The sequence below is a fragment of the Enoplosus armatus genome, chromosome 23 (assembly GCF_043641665.1).
Source record: "Enoplosus armatus isolate fEnoArm2 chromosome 23, fEnoArm2.hap1, whole genome shotgun sequence".
Lineage (NCBI taxonomy): Eukaryota > Metazoa > Chordata > Actinopteri > Centrarchiformes > Enoplosidae > Enoplosus > Enoplosus armatus.
In genome coordinates this window covers 1,865,705-1,882,638 of record NC_092202.1, presented here as the reverse complement: position 1 = coordinate 1,882,638, position 16,934 = coordinate 1,865,705, and the positions used below count along the sequence as shown (strand labels likewise).

The window sequence follows — 16,934 nt, the reverse complement described above, 5'->3', positions numbered from 1 at the left end:
ACACACACACACACACACACACACACAGACCTGCCCTCTTTACCTTAACGTAGGCCACTATCTTCAGCGATATGGTGGCCAGGTAGAGAGAGTTCATGGCGAAGTCCATCAGGTTCCACCAGTCGTGGATGTACTCTGTGAATCCCCCGTCCCACATCTCCTTAATCTCTGCCCAGATGAAGCCTGAAACACACACACACACACACACACACACACACAGATAGTTACTGACACGCACACACACGGTCATCCATCAGTGGTTTCTGTTTGCTTGCAGAGAGCCGACACGTTTGTTCTGTTGGACTGACTTTAGACAAACTCAGGTTTTGACGTTGGAACACTAATAAACACTAACACAGGATTACTGAATGAAAAGCAGCAGCACACAAACATTTATGAATTAGAATACAACGAAACAACGAAACAGAACAAAGTATGAAGCTAAGGAAAAAAGAAATGAATTTGATTTGAACTTTGATCTGGAACAACTGCACATGGAGGAGGAGCAGAGGCTCTAATTGTTGCCACGAACCAGCGAACGGCCGATTCTTTTAATCCGAAGCGCTTCGAGTGTTTCAGAGAGACGGCGGAGGAGAACAGATGGTTTTGTTATTTTTCCAAGTGATTATGGTTCTGATTTGGAAATGATTGGTGTCAGCTCGGAGAGAGAATATGGAGATGTAATCACTCATTTTCACACCCACCCACCCTCGCACACACACACACACACACACACAACCACCTCCTCCACACACTCGCAAGCATCCGACCACACACACACACCCACACACACACACACACACACACACACACACACACTCCGAGTCCTCTTGATGAACAGCAAAAAAAAAAACAGATAAGAAGTTTTTTTTTCACTTTATTTTTGAATCTGGTTGTTTTTTTTTTGTGTGAAGACTTATTCACGTCTTCAGCGCACGTAAATATGAGACATGAGTCATTTATCAAAGAAAGGAAAAAGGAAATAAATGAGCAAATTAAACTGTGACGTGATACAGATCAGGCTTGTTTGTTCGTCTCGGGCGGCGCCGAGGCCAGGATGCAGCGACGGTGCCGCTGTAAGATAATGTCTTGTTTTAATGTCAGACCAGGTGAGCCGGACCAGATGAGCCAGACCAGGTGAGCCGGACCAGGTTCAACGTCGGCTAAAGAAAACCAGCATTGTATATCAGAAGTAAACGAGTAAACGAGACGATGGTTTCTACGCTCAAATTTCACTCCACCATCTAACCTTTCCTCGTCCCCATGCAACACTGTCTGACCCCCCAGGACTAAGTGCCCCCAAACTATGGACTTTCTGACGCCTAAGCAGCTGATTGTTGCCTCTCTGGTCTTATTGATTTATCTCCTCTGTTGAAAACGTCTGTACTTCCTGGTTTGATGCTGAAACTGAACTGAAACAAAACTTCACTTTATAAGCTGTCATCCATCTTCATAGTGATTCTCCTGATTCCTCGGATGTCGATCAGCGAGGAAAGACAAAAACACAACAGACTGCAGCAGCTGACTTCACGTCCGTCCACACAGAGGACGTCTGTCCTTTGGAAGAAGCAGCTCAAAATAAGGTTCAGACTTCTGTCTTTGGGGCGCGGTGTGACTGAGTCATGGTCCGACCCCAGAGTGACGTCTTTAGACTATTTTAACACAAAGCAATTAACTGATTCATTGAAATAAATGAATAGACAATGAAAACAGCCATCAGTTGTAACTTTCCAGATATTCATACACTCATAAGTCTGTCCGTGATGGAAAGCAACAACTTAAAGCCCTGTTTCTGTTTCCAAGGCATTCTGGGAACTGTAGGAAGCAGAAACAGACCAAAAACAACAAAAACAACTCTTGATTTAAAGTAGTTTCTTGGCTGTTAATGAAACATACCCAGCACCCACGGGAGAATCATCCACTCCACGATGGTGGGCGGGGGTCCCTGCATGTGCAGGTTGGTCCGGGCGATGTGCTGCGAGGCCAGCAGCAGGAGGAAGAGGAAGGTCAGGTAGGACGCCGTGTGACAGATGAACTTGATGAAGGGCTTCTTGATGAAGCTTCCCAGAGCGCTCTTAGGAGCCAACAGGTAGATCTGAAGAGGAGGAGGAAGAGGAGTTAAAGCAGGAGACGCAGACAGAAGGACAAAGGAGGGGAGAGACGAAGGAGGTGAACTGGTTTGTCCTTAAATGGTCCATATTGACGTCGCTTTAAGGGACAAAAGGAGACAAGGTGAGCGAGGACGAAGCCAAGACTTGTGATATTATGTAACTGAAAATGAACAATAAAGTTAGTTGAAATGAGACGGACAGCCACGGCGAGTTAAGACGATTAGTTACATCATCTTTATTTAACTTCTGTTCAAAGAGAGAGAGAGAGAGAGACGGCACATAAGCTGATTGTGTTGGTGCTCGGTCGCCCGACGCCTCGTCCTGTCGCAGCTTCGTCTATCGGAGCTGTTATTGCTGTTATGATGCTTGTTTACTTGTTCTGCTCATCTACTCGCTGCTGGCAACCTCAACCTACTCTGAGTCACGCCAGTGAGGCTTTAAATGGGACTGAATAACTCAGGAAGAGAGCGAGAGAGGCTCAGAAACAATGAGGAAGAGAGAGAGAGAGTTTCTGTGCATCATTAAAACATTAATAATCACATTAAAGCAGCACTCTTTACGTGAGTTATCTTACATTAACAATAAAGTCGGAGCAAACTAACTCTTAACACCTGTTCACTTTGTCTTGTCTTGTTTTCTTGTCCTTGAACACACCACAAAGGTCACCAAGATCACTGACAACAAACCTGAACCTGAGTTTTTCTTTGTGCAAACTTTATATTTTGTTAGTGAGTCTGTTTATCCTGGAAGTTTTAGACTTCGTTCATCTCGACGCTGTAAATGAACAAGGAGGTGCCGTTAGCACAATGACACTATGATGTATGAAAGGATTTCACTTAACTGCTTTTTTCCCAAAACATTAGTCCACGAGATCATAGAACCAAAACTAAAGTCATCAAATGCCATAAAAATGAAGGTTATAACCTAAAGCCCAGCTGCTGATCCTGCTGCTGCATTACAAAACACTTATTTAGCTTTTATCCAAACTTACAATAAGTTCATTCAACCTCAACGCTGCAAGAATCATTCCAGCCAATAACTTTAAACAACTGACTTACATATGAACCCTCTGTGAGTGTTTTCTGTTTCATCAGTCTCGAACAATATATCTTCGTTTTCTGAGCCGTAGATTGACTCAGTTAGATTTTCTTGCCGTGTTTCTGTTTGACAACAGAGAGTAAAGTCCTCAAACGCCTCTTCAGCCTCCTGCCTCTCACTTTTCTAAATTCCACTTTTACAGCGTTTCAGATCATAAGCGTCACGTTTTCTTTCTGGTGTCAGAAGCGACTGAATAACTGCAGGTTAACTCCATGTTTCTTCCTCTCTGGTCACTTCCTGTTTCACGTTGCGTTCACAGCCGCGGTGACGGTCTGTGTTTGTGGTACCTAAAGGTTCAGCTTCCTGCACACTGGAGTGTATTCGTGCTCAGATAGATGCATTTTATTCTTCTACTTCTGTTTCCTCGTCCAAACGTTCTCGTCGGCTTCTTAAACATTTCTAACAACAGTTCCTCCGTTTGTTTTTAGGTCGAGTGTTGTTGTCGTGCTGACGTTTCCTAGCAACAGCTCCTCCAGGAGCCGTCCTCTTCCTCCATCCCTCCCTCATTACTGTCTGTTCTTCTCTTCCTCTCTCCTCTCTCTCTGTTTCCCTCCTTTCCTTTAGCCTTTATTCTTCTACTCATTCGCTGTTTTATCTTTTCTTTTTTCCCTTACCTCCATCCGACCCTTGTTCCGTCTTTTTCTCGTTGCTTTCTCTTCTTCTCAAACTCTTTTCATTCATTCCTCCCTCAACTCCTTTCCTCTCCAGTATTTGTGCTCCTCTCCTTATACTTTCTATTTCTTTATCCCTCCTCCCTCCTTACCAGTGAGAAGAAAGGAAACAGGAGTCCGATGATGAAGCAGGTGACCAGTTTGACGGCCCAGTGTCGCCTCCTCCAGCCCGGGAAGCCGTCGTACCACAACGTGGCCAGCAGCTGCTGGCAGTTCGGCTGAGCCACAAACTGAAGAGAGAGACAGAGAGTGTTGAAATGAATGAGGGTAACATCGTTATCAAAAACAGAGCGACCTTCAAGACACAAACAAGTAGCTTCTTTCTTTCTTCACTGTGAACAACCTCCAGGCCTGTTCAGGTTGAACATTAAACTCATCCAGGCAGCTGAAGGGTTCATGAGAACCTGACTGGTCGCTGGTGTTCGACTCACAGCTCAAACCTTTTCACATTAAAAGCCAGTTGTTATTACAGGAACCTCTGCGTCTCTCAGGATCAAACGAAGCCGCCGAACTTTGGAACAGTTTCGTCAATTAACATTAAAAACTAAAAACTAAACTACATGTTCTCGCTCCTGTTACTATCCCACCTGACAAATACTTTTACTGCGAAGCACTTTGTAACTGTTCAAACAGGACATTACATTTCTTTATAACTTAGACATTTTGATCTGTATCTGGATCCAGATCTGACTTAAGTGTTGTTAAATGTTTAAAAATGTCACAAAATCACTTGTTTCAGTAAATTAATAAAACATTTAGTGACTTTCAATTAGTGATCTGATATGAAAAGCATGTGTCATATATATACACTTCATACTCGTGATATGAACATCTTTTCATACAGTGACCTCCATCATCCTGCAGGATGAAGAGTTCAGGTTCCAGAGGGACGTTTGCTGCTGATGGAAGTTTACAACAAAATGATTAATGAAGACAGAGGAAGACTTTTCTTCTGTTTGTGTTGAGAGGAAACGTAAAGTTCTTTGTGCTCTGAAGCATACGTCAAGCTTCATAAACGCAGACGAGGAAATCCTTTCACAGTGACGAAGCCGAGGTCACTTCCTGCGCCGACAGAACTGTAGCTGCTCTCATTGCAGCTCATGCACTAACACTGCTGGCATCTCACCAGGGGCAGTTTGTCCCCGTCAGCCCTTCAGCCGCCCTCTGAGTCACCAAGAACCAGCTGACTCTTCCCTCTCCTCCCATTGTGTCCCTCCACGTCTTCTCCCTTTCTTTTCTCTCTCGCCGTCTTTCTTTGTCTTTCCTTCCCTTTGGTTTCTTTCTTCGGGGATCAGTCAGTCATCATCAGTTGGTAGAAACCTCAGGACTGTAGAGGAGTCTCATACTCTAAAGAGACAGCAGGTTATCCATCACATCAGCTGTGTGTGTGTGTGAGAGAGAGAATATAAAAAGTGTGTTTTCCTATGAAATAAACATCCAGCACGTCCACCTTCACACAAGGACGCACGACTGTAATCAAGCAAACATTTAGCTAAAAGCTTAAAAAAAGGCAAACTGCCAAAAAAAAAAAAAAAATGTTCAGGTCAGCAACTGAAGCTGTCAATCAAAGACGATGCTCGGCTTCTCTTGGCGGCGGCTGCAGAGAGTGTGGGCTTGTTTCATGCAGCATTGATCCTGGCACATTTCGTTTGGACGGCCTGGAACTGATTCTCAGCGCTCTGTGTGGGACTGCTCGTCTAACTTTGCAGCATCATGATGTCTGAAGAAGAGCCGTTTATGCTGGGAGTCGTGAACGCACAACATCTGGAACTGTGGTTTGGTTCATCACGGGGGGGGCAGAGGATGGACACAGGCGGCCTGACGTGATGTCTGTCCTGTAGACTTCGTTTTAGCCGCTAGCCTCGGCTACAGAGGGTCGAGAGCTCGCGTCTTTCTAAAGCTGGCGTGTACGTAGCTCATCAGACATCACTCTGCTCCATCTGCAGCCACAAGAGGCTCTATTCAACTTCACACATGCAGTAGTCCTCCCCAACACCTGTAAACACACTCTGATGGACCCCCTTTTAAAGTGGGGTCAGGGTTAGACCGGGACAGCGTTAGTTAAAGGTTCCCTCTCACTGCTGCCTGCTCAGCGTTAACACTGGATGTAAATCATGAGGTGAAGAAGTGACATATATGGATTCATCATGTGAAGACACACACACACACACACACACACACACACACACACACACACACACACACACTGATAAACCTGTCATGTTTTACTCCGTCAGTTGCAGAGCAAGTTGTTCAACCTCTTATCTGGTTATGTGTTGTGTGTACATGTATTACTGTGTGTGTGTGTTTGTATGTAATAATGTGTGTGTGTGTGTGTGTGTGTGTGTGTGTGTGTGTGTTTGTATGTAATAATGTGTGTGTGTGTGTGTGTGTGTGTGTGTGTGTGTGTGTGTGTGAGGATATTGGATAACGAGAGGATTTAATTATATAGATGAAACGATAGAAGCTGAAAAAATGAGGAGAGAGGAGGAGAGCGATGAAGTGTTAGAAGTCAAACCAAGGAGGCTGCTCCTCTTCCTCCTCCTCTTCCTCTTTCCCCTCTTCTATCTCTCCTGTCACTAATCCTCTTCATCCTCAGTGCTCCTCCTCTTCTTTTTGCCCTTTCTCCTTCCTCTCCTCTTCTTCTCTCCGGTCTCCTCCTCCTCTTTTTTTTCTCGCTTCTTCATCATCCTATTTTTGTCTCTTCCTCTCCTCTGTCCTCCTCTCGTCTTATTCTCTCCCTCCTCTGAACCATTTCATTTTGGGCTCGTCTTCTCTCCTCCTTTTTTCTCCTCAACTCTCCTTTTTTCCTCCTTTTGCTTTCGCACTCTCTCCTCCTTTGCAACTCTCCTGCTTTCTTGCATTTCTTCTCCTCCATCTGTCCTCTTCACCTCCTCTTTCCCCAGTCTTCCTCTTCCTCTCCTCCATCCCTCGCTCAGCTCCAGTTTGGTTTCCTGTTGCTATGGCAGCAGTATGCTAATGAGGGAGTCGATCTCTGGGCTCCACTAAACTACAGCAGCTCCTTCCTCTCCTCCTTCTGCTTCAGTCGTCATACTTTACTATTCGGACAAAAACACTTGATGTTGACGTAGCGGCTCTGTTCAAAACAGCTCCCCGACCAGCCAGAGAGCCAGATGGGACTGGGGAGGAGGGAACAAAAGCCCCACTGGGACCAGAGTCAACTGATAGAACACCGTTTTTTGGGTTTCAACAACATGAATCAGCTTAAATTACACAAACACACGTTTACATCACCATGAACTCTGCGGTCAGCTGATCTGAGTGTCACATGATTGACGTCACTTTTCTGTCTGAACTTGAGCTCTGCGTTTTATCTGCATTAAAGTTTGCAATGATTAAGACATCACAGCCTTCATAGTCACCATATCTCATCAGCATGTTAGCATTGACGCTGTGAGCCTTTTAGCATGCTGACGTTAGCATTTACCTAAGTACAGCCTCACAGAGCTGCTAGCTTGGCCTGTTACTTTTATTCGTCGGCCATCTGCATGTGATCACATTCACATGCTTCATGTCACGTGGAGGAGCCATTTTAAATGGTTTAAAGGCTGCTAGCCTTGTAATCATATTAGCTATCTTCGTCATGTTATAATGGCCTGTACCAAGGATGCGCTATCGTCTACGTTTGTCATTATGGTCCTATTACAGATTGTGTTCTGCAGCTGCATCCAGCTCTGAATTAATAGACAATCGCAGTATAAGCACCATACAGTACATACAAACACTACAGCCATATCTCACTTTACCACAAAATGGTAAAAATACAAAAGTACACAATCGTATGTGGACAGGAAAGGTTGTTGCTAATGAATAGTTGTCCTTCCTGTGTTTATTTGTATGTGCATGTGTGTTTGTCCTCCATTCAGATCTTCTTTCTCTCTCTTCATCCTCGTTTGCCCCCCCGAACACTGGAAAAGTGCCACTGAACCAGCAAGATAACTTTCCAGTCCGCCTTAAATTGATTACCACGGTCTGTCTCTCCCTCCCAACAGACCAGGTCAGTGATGTGAAAACTGCAGAGGATAAAGTCTCAACTTAATCTCAGAGCGCCCTGCAGCACAGAAACCACGCTCACTTTCATGCTAATCCAGCAGCAGCTTTATATAACACACGCGCTACTTTTACTGCTGTCTGGAAACGCCTCGGAGGGGGGGCCAACAGGGCGTTCCTTGTCAAGTAACACAAACTCAGATCCAGGATCTGAACATCTGAAGAGCTTCACTTCAAAATGACAAATAAGGACTTTTATTGTTGATGTATTTGCAGGGCTAGCTTTTCCCCCTGCCTCCTGTCTTTATGCTAAGCTAGGCTAACCACGACATGAAAGCGGTATCGATTCTCTCACCTTACTCTCGAAAAGAAAGCAGAGGAGCATTATTTCAAGAGTCTAAACTATATCTAATCTTTAACTGTCACTAAATCAAAGCTAAACTGTAAATGTTAAAGGAGACGGTAGACGAAAATGTAAAAGCTTCTTAAAAATTAACTTTTAATTATCAAGTCATAAGTTAAAGACAGAAAACGTAAACAAGTATTATAACATTTAAGAAAATATATTAATTAAATTAAAACATAATTAAAGTTTTCTTCTGTAGATAAACACCAAAAAAGCCACAGTTAATACTACTTTGATTGAATGTTTTAAAACAACAAAAGCGTGAATACTATTTAGACTGTTTTAGATTTTATAGCGTCTTTAAATGTGTAATTTAACAGTTTTTAAAATAGCGTCCATGTGTCGATGTTTTATTTTATTATATAAGTCAAGACTTCACTGTTCTTTCATGAAACAGTACAGGTAGCATGAAACTAAACTGACGTACACCCACAACAACAACACCTGGAACCAGATACAGCAGCCCACCGAGTCAGCGATCGGACCAATCAGAGAGGACGAGTGTCAGCTGACGGGAAGCAGCTGCTCGAGGCTCACTCACGTTTCGGCCCTCTTTATTAACTGAACTATTTTTAAATCACTAATAAATGCACACAGTCATCCGACTGACACTCGGAGGAGCTGACTCAGACCAGGAAGTGAGCCGAGCAGAAAACCTGACTCTCCTCTTTGACTCTCCTCCTCACTGAGACGACTTCTGATGACTCACGTCAACCTCCTGAATGAAACAGCAGAAAAATTTCGGCCGTCCAGGCAGCTCCAACTAATCAGAACCCTTCTCCCTATAAAGCTGTAGGTTTTCCCTCTTACCTAGAGCTGCAACGATTAGTCGATAGAAAGAAATTGCCAACTAGTTTCCGTCACTTTTCAAGCAAAGACGTCAAACATCTGCTGGTTGCAGCTTCTTAAATGTGAGGATTTGCTGCTTTTCTTTGTCGTTTATGACAGTAAATGAAGAGTCTTTGGGTCTTGGACAGTTGGTTGGACAAACAAACATTTTATAGACTAAACGATGGGTTGCAGCTCTGTTCTTATGACTGTGGGGAAGAGAGGGAGGGTTTCTGCCCGTCAGTGTGACATGAAGAGGGCGACACTGTGGGTGCGTTTGTGACCACTAACTTTTGCATTCTCGGTTTCAGTTGTTGTCTTTTTCTGTCCAGGTCTTTATGTTTTGTCTCTATCTCTTTTCTTTCATTCCTTTCTCTACACCTCCTCTGTCTCCCTCTGTAAATAAACAAGTAAAGCTTCATTTAAATATCTGAGTTTAGGGCTTTCTGGCAACTACAGCTGATGTCTGCCTCCTTAAAAATGTAACAGCACGGGCTGCTTGTGTTTGTGACGCTGCCGGTAGAGATTGTTTAAGGCTCGCTTAGTGTCTCCTTTTCAGTAACACACACTTATCAACGGGGGAAAGCTGATGTAAAACTATAAATCAAAACCAGCACCATTCAGTAACTACAGGAGGACTCCTGTTAACCCCTGGTCGACCATAAATCCACCTTAAGACATCAGTGATCTGATCCCTGTGCAGTCGGAGAAGAGGACTCCTTCCTGTAGTCCCGATGGAGAATCCTGCTGTATATCCTGTGCACCCTTTTTATCATGGCTGTGTACTTAAGCCGGCTCAAATAGCATATTGTGCACCAGCGCTACACACACTGATCTGGTAACCTGCCTGGTGCATGCTGGGATCAGAGCGTCCTGTAGTGATCCAGTGAACCAGTCCAGCGTCACATGCTCGGGGGTCACCACAATCTCCCGGAGTGACTATCCGGTTAATTCAATTTCCTCTCTGCGCTCTGCTTTGACCACCAAACCAAGACATATGCTAACCGCGGCTACGCTACGCAGCGCCAGTTAACTCAATTTATCCGCGGCCTGATGTAATCTGCCCTCGCAGCTAAACAAAGCCATGTGCTAACCCAAAGCTATGCTAACACTAATCCAATCTGGCTGCTTGTGATTTATATGCAAATATGGAGAGTGCTCATTCACTCTCTGACTTATTCATATTTCATCTCTTTCTCCTGTTAATCCTTTTTATATATATATATATCTGTAAACACACTTCTCTGTCTCTGTCCAGCTCTTTATCTCTTGTCTCCATCCATTTCTTTCTTTACTTTCTCCACATGTCCTTACTTTCTTCCATTCCTGTCCCTCTCTCCTCCCCCTCCATTCAACTTCATTCAACTGAATTAAGAAATGGAGCGAATCAGCATTTTGTTTTATATCATATATAAATATTACGCAAACAGCAAACACCATGAATGCACAAGAAATATTATAGCAGTGGTGGAAAGTAACTTTACTTCTGCAGGTGCTTGTACTTCTACTTTCCATTTTATGTTACTTTATAGTTCTACTCCACAACACTTCAGAGGGAAATCTCCTGTATGAAGTACATCAACTAAAACAGCTGCAACAGTAAAAACTGGTTTCATGTTGTTGCATTAGTATAAAAAACCTAATAATTGCAGAATTAATTAATTTCCTGGTAATACTTTTTAAAGGTAGGATTTTGAATGCAGTACTTGAATGCAGTACTTCAAGGAGTAAAGGATCTACGATTACAAATAATAAAGTAGAGATGAGGAGAAGTACTCTGATTCAAAGAGGAAAAGTACTACAACTTGTATGTGCGTGTACGAAACGAGAGTACGGCAGAGTATTTGAGGAAAAGTGACCGAGGATGACTGCAGATGGTGTGTGTGTGTGTGTGTGTGTGTGTGTGTGTGTGTGTGTGTGTCTCTAATTGAGAACACGAGCTAATACATTAATTAAAGCAATAATTCATTTGGATGTGGTGAATAAAACATGAATGAAGGTAAACGAACACACAGAAATGCAAACAAATATGGTCACACACTTGAGTAGACACACATCAGCGAACACACACACACACACACACACACACACACACACACACACACACACACGATCCATTTATTATTGAGACTACTGTGGATGTATAATTCAGCAGGACTGCAGGTATCAGAGGCCCAAAGGCAAAAAAAAGACATTTAAATGATTCAAACACACAAACACACACACACACACACACACTCACACACACACACACACACACACACACACACACACATTAAAGTTTCAGGGGTTGTATTGTTGGTTAAATGGAGGTTAAATGGTGAAAACGAGTGAGATCCTCTTTTGCTCAAACGCCCACTTTAATCTGCAGGTCAACGAGGGACGAACAACAGGAGGAGAGAGTGAAAACGCAGGAAGCAGAAGAAGAAAGAATCGAACCATAAATGTTCTTTATTCCGTTTTTCAGAGCTGGATGACTCAGAGGGAGCAAAGAAACGTGATTGGCTGCAAGACAGCATGTGCACTTGTAGGTTCAGGTCACCCGAAATCACACGGACAACAGATTTACAAACTTTAGCTTGGAAGGATTTCCACAAAATGACATTTAAATACCACAAACAACGTGGTTACTTTGCAAAAAACGCTTAAACCTCAAATTACATTTTTGTGGGGGTCCTTCAGACAGAGCCAGGCTAGCTGTTTCCCTCTGCTTCCAGTCTTTGTGCTAAGCTAAGCTAAGCGGCTATAGCTTCATATTTAGCGTACAGACATGAGAGGTATTGATCTTCTCCTCTGACTCTCGGCAACAAAGCGATTAAATAAATAAGCGTGTTTTATTTCTTTATTTTGCTCGTCTTCACCGTTTTCTTTGACTTTTGGAAGGAAACCCTCCCCGGACTTTTTTCCTCCTGCTATCTATTCTGCATGCACGCATCCTCCATCTTTCTGTGTGCAGATAACTAACGGAGAGGCAGATAAACTAGAGGAAAGATATATTCCACCGCCCCGCTGTGTGTGACTCACTCGTTCTTTCGCTGACTCTATTTCGGAGTCGGTTTCCTCTGTTCCACCTCTCCACCTCGCTCTGGTTTTGTTTCTTCTCTTCCCTCCACCTGCCATGTCAGCTCCATGACTGCCAGTCTGTCTATCGCTCCATCCCTCTCTCATCCTCACCTCCTGCTCTCTCCCACAGCTTCCATCAGCTGCTCTCCGCTTCCTGTCGCCTTCCGTCAAACGAAGCCGTGTAAACATTTCAAGTGTTTTAGCTGAGTTTCCGTCGGCTTGGCTGCAGCGGAGAGAGCCACTTCAACACATCAGCAAGGAAAGCAGAGTACTGGGGAAGCTGTTTGTTCTCTAATGTTCTTTAGCGTCGTCATAGATTAAAGAAAAAACAACATAAAGTACGTTTACTGTTCGAAACACTGATCCCAGAACTTTTAATGTGTGATTTATGTGTTTTTATGTCTTTGAGTACCATGAAAAGCACTCTATAAATAAAATATATTATTCTTATCATCTAACCTTCAGAACAGAGCGGAGACTTAAACCATAGTGGCATCGCTTTATCTAGAAATGAGACACAACGCTGCTTAATATTTGTGGTTTTTTACGTATTTTTTATGTTGGCTTCCAGTCATTTCTGCATGATACTGAATTGGCAGACTCTTGCTTTAATCATTGAGAGAGATGCTTCTGAACTGTGTGAAAAATATCTACGTGATGAAATGAAGTTATTGGCTACACTAACTGAACCAGTGTGCACGTTCAGTGTGTTCCTGCCGCGTAGCCCGGTGGCTAAAGCTAGCTCGCTGCGGATATTAGGCTCATGAAACTGTAAGAAGTGACCTGCATTATTACTGTAAATATGCACATACAAGTGTTTTATCCTTCTTGCACATGAAGACCTTAAAATATGAAATTTTCTGCGTTTAGCAGGAAAAGAAATCATTAAAATCGAGAAGTGATGCAGACCTGTCGCCCAGTGTGATGGATTAAACATCTCATGAGAGTTTCCAGAGTCTGCTCATTGATTCTCAAACCGCACATGAATGAACAGAAGCCTGAAAGGTCAGAAAACAAGACAGCGCGAGCGCTTTGTAGTGGTTTTTAAAATGTTTGCATTTAAACCAAATTATTTTGTCCGATCAAGATCAAACAATGTTCTCCAGACAAATCTGTTTCCATCTGTGTTGAAGCCTCGTTCTCTAATTCACTAGCTCTTCCTCTCTCCTCTTCCTCTCCCCTTATTCCCTCGCTCATGTTTCTCTGCAGCAGCAAAAGAGGGACGTGAATTCGGACGTGATTGGATCGGGATCAGGTGGGACCGGGATGGAGAAAGGATTGGATCGGGATCAGGTGGGACCGGGATGGAGAAAGGGTTGGATCAGGTGGGACCGGGATGGAGAAAGGGTTGGATCAGGTGGGACCGGGATGGAGAAAGGGTTGGATCAGGATCAGGTGGGACCGGGATGGAGAAAGGGTTGGATCAGGTGGGACCGGGATGGAGAAAGGGTTGGATCAGGATCAGGTGGGACCGGGATGGAGAAAGGATTGGATCAGGATCAGGTGGGACCGGGATGGAGAAAGGATTGGATCAGGATCAGGTGGGACCGGGATGGAGAAAGGGTTGGATCGGGATCAGGTGGGACCGGGATGGAGAAAGGGTTGGATCAGGATCAGGTGGGACCGGGATGGAGAAAGGGTTGGATCAGGATCAGGTGGGACCGGGATGGAGAAAGGGTTGGATCAGGTTAACTTTTCAGGCTGGTGCAGTTCGGATGCGTCTGACTTTTTTTATTCCCCCTGAAAAAGGTGTCGAAATCTTCTTCCTTACATCTCTGACATTACATTAATGTCATCACTCCTCTCTCACCTCTGACCTTTGCTGCCCCCCCCCCTCCTCCTCCTCCCCCTCCCTCATGAGGGGGTCTCCACATGTTTTGATGCAGCGGATCATTACAGCATCAGGCCTGGGGGCAGTTTTACTGCAGCATGTTTGTGTTTCACTTTCACTCAATAAAACTACATTCAGTGTTTATATGTATATCTGCTCGTGTGTGTGTGTGTGTGTGTGTGTGTGTGTGTGTTTATCTTGTCACGCCAATGATCCGTGTGGACAGAATTCCCACTTAAATGGCGACCTTAATTATTAAAGGTGTTTGAAGCGGGTGGCAGGCGTTAAAGGCTCAGAAGGCATCATCTCAGCATGAATAAAACAGCGTGGTCTAAACACGGCGCTGGGCTTGATCTCTCACTCAAAAACACAGACCCGAGACCCGAACCCAAACCGCATTGATGAGACCGGACTGAGCCAAACTGGTACATTTGAGACCTGAACCTGAACCTGACTCGCTGGTTCTTCCTTCTTCAAAGTGAAGGAGATCTTTTCTTTGGACGCACAGAAGTAGAAAAAAATAACAAACAACAAGCAAACAGCAAAGAACACCGCGACATCATTTACAGCCAACTATCAGCACTAATCATCTCCTGATGCTGTTTTTGTTTCTCACTCTCCTCTCTCCTCTTCCCTCCTCACTCGGTCCACACCTCTTCTGCTTCTCCTCGTCCGCCCGTTCACACTTTCCTCCTGTTACGCTTATTTGTCAGAACTACCCAGAATGCACTGCAGAGGTGTCGCGAAGGGTATCCGCCACTTTCCCCGCACCTCTCTGCCAGCCAGCTGGACAGAGTTAATTACTTCCTGTGTGTGTCAAACAGCCAATCGGAGAGTTTATTTCGGGTTTAAAAAAGGACCTCGGCATGATGGGTAGTCCGTGGTCCGTGTGTGTGTGTGTGTGTGTGTGTGTGTGTGTGTGTGTAATTTACCCATTAACTTGGAACCACTGAGCTGAAACCCAAAGTTACTTCAGTGTTATGTAATAGGGGGGAGGAAAGGGGGGAGGAAAGGGGGGAGGAAAGGGGAGGAGGGGAGGAGAGGAGAGGAGGGGGAGGAGAGGAGGGGAGAGGGGAGGAGAGGAGGGGAGAGGGGAGGAGAGGAGGGGAGAGGAGGGGGAGGAGATGAGAGGAGGGAGAGGAGGGAAGGGGAGAGGAGAGGAGAGGAGGGGAGAGGAGGGGGAGGAGAGGAGGGGAGAGGAGATGAGAGGAGGGGGAGGAGGGAAGGGGAGAGGAGAGGAGAGGAGAGGAGAGGAGGGGAGAGGGGAGAGGAGATGAGAGGAGGGGGAGGAGGGAAGGGGAGAGGAGAGGAGAGAAGAGGAGAAAAGAGGAGACGAGGGGAGGGGGAGGGGAGGAGGGGAGGAGAGGAGAGGAGGGGGAGGAGATGAGAGGAGGGGGAGGAGGGAAGGGGAGAGGAGAGGAGAGGAGAGGAGGGGAGAGGGGAGAGGAGATGAGAGGAGGGGGAGGAGAGGAGGGGAGAAAAGAGGAGATGAGAGGAGGGGGAGGAGGGAAGGGGAGAGGAGAGGAGAGGAGAGGAGAGGAGGGGAGAGGGGAGAGGAGATGAGAGGAGGGGGAGGAGGGAAGGGGAGAGGAGAGGAGAGGAGAAAAGAGGAGACGAGGGGAGGGGGAGGAGGGAAGGGGAGAGGAGAGGAGAGGAGAAAAGAGGAGACGAGGGGAGGGGGAGGAGGGAAGGGGAGGAGGGAAGGGGAGAGGAGAGGAGAGGAGGGGGAGGAGGGAAGGGGAGAGGAGAGGAGAGGAGGGGAGAGGAGGGGAGAGGAGAGGGGGGATGAGAGGAGAGGAGAAAAGAGGAGAAAAGAGGAGATGAGAGGAGGGGGAGGAGGGAAGGGGAGAGGAGAGGAGAGGAGGGGAGAGGAGAGGAGAGGAGGGGAGAGGAGAGGAGAGGAGGGGAGAGGAGAGGAGAGAAGAGAAGAGGAGAAAAGAGGAGATGAGGGGAGGGGGAGGAGGGAAGGGGAGAGGAGAGGAGAGGAGAAAAGAGGAGTGGACAAGAAAGGAGAACAGGAAACAAGAAAGAGGATGAGGAGAAGAGAGGAAACAAAACAAGGAGAGAAGAGGAGTCAAGGGGAGAGGAGGAAGGTGGGTTAGGAGGACACAAGAAGAGGGAGGAGGATGAGGAGAAATAATTAGGAGCTGGAGGAGTTAAAGAACGTCGAATGGATGACCGGGTTTCCCAGGAGACAGAGACACAAGGTGAAGAAGGCAAAGGATGAGGATGATGAAGGAGAAGACAGAGAGCGAGAGGAGTGTGAGGAATGCTGAGATGGACTGTCAGAGTGTGCGTGTGTGTGTGTGTGTGTGTGTGTGTGTGTGTGTGTGTGTGTGTGTGTGTGTGTGTGTGTGTGTGTGTTCGGCAGCATGTATTGATCCCAGAGTGTATCAGAGATGTAATTTGCATTGAGCGCATTGGAGAAAGCTGACGAGGATGTACTTACTCACACACACACACACACACACACACACACACACACACACACATATTAAACCCGAGCGTGCTCACAGGCAGTTTGTACAACAGAAGATTTTCAGGTAACGTAACAGCCCTCTGGCGGCCATGTTGGAGTCCCCCAGCCCTCAAGTGTCCGTCTGGTTGTATTTAGCCTTCGTTAGCAGAGAGCTAACACAAAATGGGGCTAACAACGCTGAGAGTCTCCAGTCATGCCAGCAGCTCTGTGAGGCTTTAACGTCCCAGTGAAGATGCTAACACGCGTGTGTTCAGCAGGAGTACCACGGTCCTGTCGTGTACTCAAAACTAGACAGGGCCGATGATGAATGAGTGCTGTGGATGCACGCTGTTCTCCCACAATGCAGTGCACAAAGGAGATGGAGGAGCTACTCTCTGCTGGAAACAGCTGAAATGAATAGTGGGCGGTGAGCAGTGCAGTCCCAGAAACATCTCAC

General features: G+C 45.6%; 1 protein-coding gene across 1 annotated transcript in view; it reads right to left on the bottom strand.

Moving 5' to 3' along the window:
* Window positions 1-16,934, bottom strand: part of trpc5a (transient receptor potential cation channel, subfamily C, member 5a) — a 51,599-nt gene that overhangs the window by 18,860 nt on the left and 15,805 nt on the right. The window contains exons 8-10 of the mRNA XM_070929502.1: window positions 3,973-4,110; window positions 1,897-2,095; window positions 44-183 (exon numbers count right to left, since the gene is read on the bottom strand). Coding sequence (XP_070785603.1) covers window positions 44-183; window positions 1,897-2,095; window positions 3,973-4,110 — 477 coding nt within the window. The remainder of the gene's footprint in view (window positions 1-43; window positions 184-1,896; window positions 2,096-3,972; window positions 4,111-16,934) is intronic.